General features: G+C 25.5%; 1 protein-coding gene across 1 annotated transcript; it reads right to left on the bottom strand.

The window, feature by feature from the left end:
• Window positions 1–1895: 1895 nt before the first annotated feature.
• On the bottom strand, window positions 1896–6854 carry LOC127256148 (transcription factor bHLH36-like). Its single transcript, XM_051281996.1, has 3 exons — window positions 6226–6854; window positions 3323–3688; window positions 1896–2197 (listed from the first exon to the last, which is right to left on the bottom strand). The coding sequence occupies exons 1-3, from the start codon at window positions 6559–6561 to the stop codon at window positions 2126–2128; spliced, it is 774 nt and encodes a 257-aa protein (XP_051137953.1). The 5' UTR covers window positions 6562–6854; the 3' UTR covers window positions 1896–2125.
• Window positions 6855–10124: the final 3270 nt, after the last annotated feature.

The following is a 10124-nucleotide window of genomic DNA, read 5'->3' as shown; positions in this document are numbered from 1 at the left end:
ATTTACTTTTACAAAATATTGAATACATAATAAAAAAAATTATTTAACTAAAAACACATAATAATTTTCCGTAACACTTCTACAATTTCCTATAACTAACAACAAAATTTCCACAAATTTTAGAATATTAAAAGAAGACAACCATATGTTTCGATCAACAAATTTGACCAGAGCAAAACATGTCATAACAATATCTACCCTTTCGCGGATGCATTGATCAAGACGGCAAATACACTAACTACATGTCGTACTATAATGTAAAATTCTAGATTTCGTTAAATGTAACCCAAACAATCTTCACCCTAATGCATATGTACAGCAAAAATGCACAAATTTGTGTGTATTGCAATAACACCCACTGCAAGAAAATATTATTTGTGTAATAAGATTTTTTCGTTCCAAAATCTACTATTTCCGTTACTAATGACATTAGAAACAGAATCAGTGATAAAATTACGTTAGCTACGTGAACTTTAAAAACTGAATTTCGTTACAAATATACTATTTTTTTGTAGTGACTATTCAAAAGATCTCTATTGTATGTCAATATATACATACATATTTGTGTATGTATAAAGGGGCATATTACGATTCGATGAACTTCTCAAACCATTATTACAAATTTATTCAAGTAACTTTTTTTTATTTTTTTGTGTAGGTAGGTGTATACATATAAGTAATTCTACATCCAAAAACAGAACTTTACATGACTCGAACAATAAAATAGCTTCGTACAATTCATGGCTTATATTCTACAAAAATATACATCGACGAACATAGACTATTACTCCCTTATTTGTAAATAAATGGCTTCTAAATTTATTTATTTTTTTTACATGAAATTTTCTCCATTTTAATTTAGAAACAAAATCCCTATAATATAGAGTTAATTTGAACTTTTTAGTTTTTTACACTTGCTCAAAGTATTATTTTTACTATTTTTATACAAGACTAAATACAACTGTCTACGTAATTACCTGACATAATATAATCAGACAGGTCGATATATGCATTATAATAACTCTATTTACATATGGTTTTAAAGCACTTTTAGCATTTGAAATATTATTACATCAAAACTTATTTTCTACATAAATATCATATAATTATTTACATCATATCAAATATATATATTATTCAACTCTTTTATGTTCTCAATACTCTTTTAACACTTCAGAACAATTCTAAAAACATATCTAAACACAACATAGTTTTTATTCTTTTGGAGTTTAATCCATTTCAATTTTTTTAACTATACAAGTATTGCAATTTCATATAAAAAAATATATATATACATTATTTTTTTTCTCACATAACGAATTATATCACTGTTCGAACCAAAAATCAAAATTAAAAAAGGAAAAAAATTCAAATTCCCAAATAACACAATGGATCGGATTTGTTCTTTTAATATTTTAAATTAATATCAACATTATTCACTCCGAACAGTTTTCAATAAAAACATACTATTTTTTCTCACAAAACAAGTTATCAAATAACAAGTCATTTCTACATAATTTAAAACCACAGCCAAACAAAAACTAATAAATTGACAAATCTATGAAACCATCTCTCTCTCTCTCTCTCTCTCTCTCTCTCTCTCTCTCTCTCTTAAACTGCTACATGCATGGTTGTTAGGCTGCATGATAGTTATTATAATTAGAGAACATGTCAAGTAGTACTTACTCTCTCTCTCTCTCTCTCTATATATATATATTATTAAGCATGCATGCATGCATGGACCTCATATGAAGTGCAGAGTGCAGACGTACCTGATGAAGAAGAAGAAGAAGAAGATTACTTCTGCACCACCCAGCCTTGGCTTCATCATCATTAATTATTCTGCAAGACTTCACTCCAAATTATAATTATATATTTATATTTATATTTATATTTATATTTATACATATGCACATTATTAATTTTATTTATTTTTATATATACAGGAAGTGAAAGCATGAAGACGATCCACCAGATCCAGTGCAATAACATAATTAAGCATCAATTATGAAAATGAATATAATGACCTAAACCAGAAATAATTTGAGATTCAATTCCCCAACAGCCAAATTACTCTCTCTCTCTCTCTCTCTCTCTCCCCTATCTCTCTCTAGCTCATCGCCTGTTAATTAAGATCGATGGATTCTTGCAGTCTTTCTTGCAGGACCAATAGATCAATCCTTGACACATCACTCACCTGCAAAATTGAAATATCCATTCATATATAGAGTTCATCGAAACAATTGATATATATATATATATATATATCATTCAATTGTGTGCTCATACTTAGGCACATATTTTAAGTTGATTGTATAGCTGTTAAACGAACCGAGTCGTTCGTGAACTCAGCTCGATTAAAGCTCGTTCGCGAACGTTAACGAGCCGAGCCGAACAACATAAACAGTCTCATTTGGTTAACGAACGAGCCCGAACTTTGTTCGCAAACGTTTGTTTAAATACTATATTTATTATAAATATTATATACACATATAAAATTATAATTTATAAATAATTAAAATGTTAATTTGAAATATATAAATAAAATAATTTTAATTTTTATTTATTTATAATTTATATATAAATTTAAAAAATAAGACAAACGAGCTCGAACGAGCTTAATTGAACCTAAACGAGCCGAATACGAACACAAACACGAGCTCAAACAACAAAAATTCCTTACGAGCCGAGCTCGAAAACTTAGCGAATGAACACGAGCCTTGTTTGCGAATATTAACAAACACTTAAAATTTGACTCGGCTCGACTTGGATCGTTAACAGCTCTAGTTGATTGTATACATTTTTCTTATTTTTTGCATTTTACATTGAAAAAAAAAAGGGAATAATTTTATATTACAATTCAAAAAGAGCAACAAAAATAAAATTGAATGACAAAAAAAATATATTTTAGTCACATAACACTGGCGGATAAATTGTATGTCGTATGCAGAATTATAACTATTAAATCATCGAAAAGATAAAATATATGATCATTTTCAAATAATATTCACTTAAAAGAGGAAGAAAAAAAAATAAATGATAACTTCCTATCATAAAAAAATTATGTTTATTTAGGTAGACACCGTGTTTTAATAAAAGTGAATTAAAAAATAATATTTTATGCAAAAAAAAAATGAACATAAATTTAGACGACATTGAACATGTGATCACGACAAAAATGATATTATTTTCCATATATAATAATTTATTGATATTTAACACCAATTTAAAGTACTTATTCTTGAAACCCTTGGTTTCTTAAATTTTTTTACCAAAATTTTTGTAAATTTTCTTAACTAATTATTAAATAATTAGAGTTAACCTCAGCATGGATTTTATGGAGAAACCTCCCCTTTGTGTTGGTAGAGACACAGCTAACCACACTGATATTTTTTTCGAGCAGCTGGGCGAGCATCTTCGATAGCCGGAAATCGGTGTTTATATAGCGGCAGCTGATCAGAATTTCCAAACCTTCTCCGGCGAGGCTCACCATCACAAAATTAGGTGAAATTATATTATTCCCAATATTATTTGAGGAGGTTTCGCCAATTAATATTTCTTTCCTTGATAAATGATCACAAGATTTTCTCAACTTATCTCGGCGAATTCGCAGTTCATCGATGTTGCTCTTGATGTTTTTGATGTAATTCACGGCTTCTTGCATGTGATCACAAATCGATCGTTTGCCCTGAAAATATATATATATATATACGGATTCAAAACCCTAAGTGTTAAAATATCGAAGTTTTGCATTATGTTTAAGTATTCATTTGATGGAATGTTCAAATTAACAAGTGTTAATCATAATTATTTTATCTTCGAAACCGTAAAATGTGTTGCGACATGCAATTATATGTTCACTTGACGAATTTTTTTTTTTTTTTTTTATGTTCAATTTTCATAATTTTTTTATAAAAATATACTCCTTCTATTTTTATTTTTTTTTTAACTTTAGATGTAACAACCATAGCGACAATTATAGTAAAAAAAAAAGTATTGAATGATAAATGTTAAATTTTTTCACTTTGCCAAAATAAATTTACTAGACAGGGGAAGAAAGAAAGTAAAAATAAATTTGGGTAACGAATAAATAATATTTTCTCACACACAAACATCATATTGAAACAAAGAAAATAAAAATCACCAACTAAATGCACAAATAATGGTAGATGATGAAAAGTGTGTATTTTGATATGAGTAAATAAATAATGGACAGTAGATTTATTTTTTACGTAGGAGAAAAAGAATAAATAAATAAATATGGGCAAAAAAAGAAATTCCACCATGGATAGAGAAATGAAGATAACTGGACAATAATACATATTGAAATTTATTGCTCTGAACATTATCTTCTCGTACAGGGTAATATTTAATTATTGAATCTGCTTTATTACATTCTTGAAATTTTCATAGTCTGTTATTCTATACATATAAATATATATATATATAGCTAAATTAGTATATTAAATCAATATATTAAAACTATATATATTTATATATATTTTGAAATGAAAATAATAGGCAGTAGATATGATATGTTTTTGAAGAAAATAAAAAAAGATGTAATCCCTCCGTCACAAACACCGTGTAACATCTGTGTTTGGCACGGGAATTTAGATGAGGAGTATTAAATATGGTAATTTAAGATAATTTGGATATTAAAGGATGTGATTGGAGAGATAAATGATTATTTATTTATTTTATTTGAGTGATGTGATGAGATAAAGTGCAATGTATATTAATATATGTATATAAATATTACTCCCTCCGTCCCAAACAAAGTGCAACATTTGTTTTTGCCAATGGTTTTTAGGTGGGTAACATTAAGTAGGATAATTTAGAAATTAGGTGATGCGATGGAGAGAGAAATATATATTTTATTTTTTATTTGAATGATGTAAGGGGATAAAATGTAGGGTAGAGATTAAGTATAATTAATTATTTCTTATTTTGGAAATGTTGTAGATATTTAAGATATACCAAAAAGGAAATATTGCATGGTGTTTGAGATGGAGGAAGTATTAATTATTTCTAAATTTGGAAATATTGCAGTGAGTTTGGGACAAACAAAAAAAAATATCGTCAGGATGTTTGGGACGGAGGGGGTATTTCTTTTCTTTTCTAAAGAAACTAGAAACAAATTCTATAAATTTAATAGGGCAAGAATAGAGATATTGAAATCATAAGTAATCACATATTTTTGAATTTTGAGAAGGAAAAAAAAAATTAAATTATGCTGATTTACTAAAATAAATTTGCTTTTAAAAATAAAAAAAATCAAAATAGATATTTGGAATATTGTTTTGAATAAAAATAATTAGTAAATGCTATGTTTTTTTTTTTCTTAGAGGAACTGTAGGAAATGTCCCCTCTAGGTTAAATAATACCAAAATAAAAATAAAAATAGTAATATCAACAAATTTTGAAAAGAAAAGGGAGATCACTTAACTATTTTTGTCTTTTTTCCATTTTTAGACTCTCACAATTATAATATTTTTCTTCCCAAAATATAATATTCAAACAATAATTATACGAACAAAAAATATAAAATCAAAATAAAAAATATATATTGCCAACTAAAAACACCCGTAAATCCGTGGGGTTTTTTTTTTTTTTTTTTGGTGATTTTGATTTTGATTTTTAGTTTAAATGGTAATTTGAATATAAGAAAATCATAAGTATTGAATAGTGAAATATATAGGCTAAATTACACAAAATTCACTTGTAGTTTTACAAAATTATGCGAAATTCTCTCGTAATTTCATAAATTTTGGGTCTAACCCTTTGGCCATCTTTATTTAAGGGTGTTCTCAAACTGCGAATGAATTTCATAATACTAATTTCTAAATTACTAAAACTATAAATATATTCATTTTCTTATATTTAGCTTTAAAGAACATAAAAAAAAAACCAAAGAAAAACAACTATTTTCAAGTATATTTACTATTTTTTGAAGTTAAATAATAAAAATATTGAATATGTTTGTAATTTCAAGAGTTTAGAAAATGAAGATTCTGAAACTTATTTGCATTTTAGAGCGTGCAGATCAAACACCGTTAAATAAGAAAGGTCGAAGGGTTAGACACAGAATTAATGAAACCACGATGAACTTTGATGCAATTTTGAAAGTATGAGGGATTTTGCTCAATTTCATGAAACACTGTAAATTTTGTGTAATTCAGCTAATATGCATATATAATAAAAACTAAAAAAAAAAAAAGTGACCTTGATGAACTCGATGGGAAGAAGTCCCCTTAGCTTGGCATGAAGATTAGACATATCTTGTCTTCTCCTCCTCTCGATTTCCCGATGCAAAACCCTACTTTGTCCTGACAGGACATCTTTCTTCCTCGCTGGAGCACCACCACCGGCGCCACCGCCGCCGCCGCCACCGCCATGAGCAATTTGGATAGCTGGATCGGGAAGAAGAAGGATCTTGTCTGCAGCTGGCTGAGGATGAGGATGAGGAGAAATATTATAATTATAATTATTATTATTATTATTGTTAATATAATTAGGGTTTCCAAAAACCAGCTCATCTCTGGCCTGTAAAGAGAACATTATCTTCAATAAATAAATCTAAAGGAAGATCTTGAGATCGGAATCCCTAATTTTTCAAATGGATTTGGGAGAGGGTTTTTGTGATATATAATGGGATTTGGTTGGTCGTTTTGGTGCTCTGCTGTGCTGTGAGATCTTTCTGCATATATATGTATATATGTGCATAGATATATAACTGGTAGGCTTTGTGGAGGTAGGATTGATTCTTCCATGGATCTGTAATTTGGAAATTGATAATAAATTAAATTGGGGAAGAAGGAAATAATGGAGCCCTTGTGAGATTAAAATAACTTGGAATTATTAATGTGCGTCAACTGTCACCATTTGCTTCTTAATTATTAAGATATATCTTAGGTTTTTTGTTTTAATTAAGGAGCATCCCCACCGTCCATCTGTTTAGAGAGTTTTGGAATATTATATTCTACTGTATCGTATCTGTCCGTATATTTGTTTACGTAATTTTAAAAATATTAGTATTATATTAATATTTAATAAAAATAAAAAAAAATTAAATTAACTTTATCAGTATGATATGATATCAAGTAATGATATTTCTATAATATACTGTAAATTGAAAAGATATTTGTAATATTAAGTATACATTAAAATTATTAAAAATAAATAAATAAATATTTTGTTATGGCACTGATCTATATGAAAAAATAGATAGATTGTTAAAAGACGAAAGAGGTATATAGAAAGAGAGGGCCAGATCATGTGCTTATCAGGCTAAGTCAATAAAATACTAATTTGATCGAATTAACATAAGTTATAAGGGCCAATTAGCATATATTGTACTGTAAAATAACATATGATAAGTTATAATATAATACATAATGTATTATAAATATACTAATATTATAATTATATATATGATTAAAAAACTAATTCTATAGACAAGGCTCTCAAGCCATAAATTTTCCAATATTAATTGAAGTATAATGCTCAAACGATAATTTATATAAACAACTTTATTATATACACATATATAATAAATAAATAAATAGCCCATATTTGATGGCATGCATGTATTATCCTATTTTTGTTCGGCTATAAGGGTTTTATTTATTTTTTGTATATTAATTATTATATCAAAATATAGTACAAATTAAAAAAATAATGCAAAAGTATTTTCATTAATGTCTTATAATACTAATAGAATGACATTTTGACAAAAATTATAAAAATATAAGAATATTTTTAATATTAAATACAATGACACAAAATGTAAATATGACCATTAGAGACTGACGGAGGGAGTGCTGTATAGCCCATGTTCTAACAATATATCATATAATTCAACGTAATATATTATATTATTAATTTTAACACAATAAATATATATATCTATATATATAATACAGTACAATATATAAACTACATCATACAATAAATAATTTTTTTATATATTATCAATAGGATTTTATATACTTCATTTTAAAAAATTTCTTCAAATTAAAACACTAGACAAACAAACCCTATGTATATTTAATTATTTTTTATTTTATAAATATTACATAATATTTAGAACAAATCAAAAGAAAAAATGTTGCTGACTGAGAATTAGCTTCAACCAACATGGTATAATTTTTAAAATATAACAAGTCAAAAATATAATTATCCGATAATAAATAGGTATTTATAATTTTATATGTATAAAATAAATAAGCCGTTTTATTCAAAAGAAAAATTAGAAAATGAGCTCCCCTTCCATTAAACTATGGTTCCGCCCTTGCACATAGGAAGTGTCGAGAGATTTTCGATATTTAGTTTTAGATTTGTTAGATTTAGATTTAGATTTGATCATATTCATTAAATTACGTTATTTAGATTTAAGTCTATCGAGTCTGTTTTAGATTGCCTATATATAGGTCTCTTGTTTTAATTATCAATAATGCAAGCTTTAGAATTTTCGCAAAATATTTTAACAAGAAGTGTTTATATAAAATAAAACAGACAACACCTACTAACAATCATCACAACACATAAAAATACTATTGTGACGAATTCAATAATAAAAATAATAATAAATCGACAAGCAAAATTATGTGATTTACCAACAGAAGTGTTGGCTACATATATCCTCGATAGAAAAATAATAATCATATTAAGATTTCAAAATACATACACGATCAAAATTACATCATAATAAATATTTATAATAACTCTCGTACGACTCGGCAAAATGACAACAAAACAGCCGAATAATCGCAAAACCTCAAAACACAACCTAAAAAATCTCAAATCCTCAATAATTGATTTTTAACTTTATTTTAATTTGCTAGTGGAAATTTTTATTTTTTATAAAGCACACACAATTACATCAAATCACTTAAAAAAAATGTGATTAAGACATAAGTATTAATTTAAAAGTACAATTATTACCAAATGCCATTTTTTTACCCCAAAATTGTACAAATAAATTGACAACAATCTTTAAATACTAAGGCGCACGTGATTTTCAAGCAAACTATTCATGGTAAATTAAATTAATCTTAGTGACAAATATTTTCAATATTTTATTTATTTATTTACGAATGTAGTACTAGATTTTGTGGAGATTACATAATTGAGATTTATCTAATTATATATGCATATGTCTTTATGCGAGTAATAATTTTGTTTAGGTTTTTTTTTTTTTTTTTTTTTTTGTGTTTGTTTGGGGTTTTTATAATTTTGAATTTTTGTTTAAATAGTAAAAATTTAAATTTAAAGCGTTGTTTAATGCTATATAAATAATAGTTGATATAATTTTTTTAATATAAATTAATTTTTAATGTAATAATAAAAATAGGTATTTAATTTAATTTTTTTAAGAAAAAATTTGGGAATAATAGAAGATAAATCAAATATAGTTGATTTTTGGATTTGAATTTTTTAACAATAAAAAGTTGAATTTGAATAGTTGTTTGAGATGATATAAATATATATATTAATGTGACGTTTGAATATAAAATAAATTTTTAATATAATATTAAAAAATAATTATTTTATTTGATATTTTTATAAAAATAAAAAATAAATTGAATAGTAAAAATATAAGATAAAACTTATAAAAAAACACAGAGTGAATGGTAAAATATGAACAGAATATATATTTAATGTAAAAGTTTTGATTTGTTTTGTCCAAGAATTTTATTTTTTTTTGGGATACTATTTGTAATATATATATATATTATCTTATCATAAAGTCAATATTCAATATATTAATTTTTATATTATCGATTTTATACCTCATATAAAGAAAGAAAATATCTATATATATATATATATATATGTAAATCAAATATTTCTAATGATAAATATATGTATTTAATGTTAATTTCTTCTAGAAAATAAATCTTAGTTAATAATTTTAGAAGTGATTTGAAAATATATGCAAACATAACTTAACTATTTCAGGTTTGTTCATTTTTATTTTATTTAGAAATGTAATTTTTTAACGTTAAATATGAAAAATTATGTTTGTGTTGATGCAATTTTTCAACAATATAAAGTAAAATCCGAAAATAGAAATTATCTTCGAATTTGATAAATTAAATGTCTGAGATTAAGAATCCCTA

This window comes from Andrographis paniculata, unplaced genomic scaffold (assembly GCF_009805555.1).
Source record: "Andrographis paniculata isolate CXL003 unplaced genomic scaffold, ASM980555v1 Contig55END, whole genome shotgun sequence".
NCBI lineage: Eukaryota > Viridiplantae > Streptophyta > Magnoliopsida > Lamiales > Acanthaceae > Andrographis > Andrographis paniculata.
This window is presented reverse-complemented; position numbering and strand designations above follow the sequence as displayed.

Bases quoted from the DNA above. Each gene is read 5' to 3' on its own strand.
- LOC127256148 (XM_051281996.1), bottom strand. From the start codon at position 6,561: ATGTTCTCTTTACAGGCCAGAGATGAGCTGGTTTTTGGAAACCCTAAT. The intron at 3,689-6,225 runs GTCACTTTTTTT...ATATATTTTCAG, and splicing joins TTCCCATCGAGTTCATCAAG to GGCAAACGATCGATTTGTGA. The intron at 2,198-3,322 runs GTTAACTCTAAT...TCAATTTTGCAG, and splicing joins TCCATAAAATCCATGCTGAG to GTGAGTGATGTGTCAAGGAT.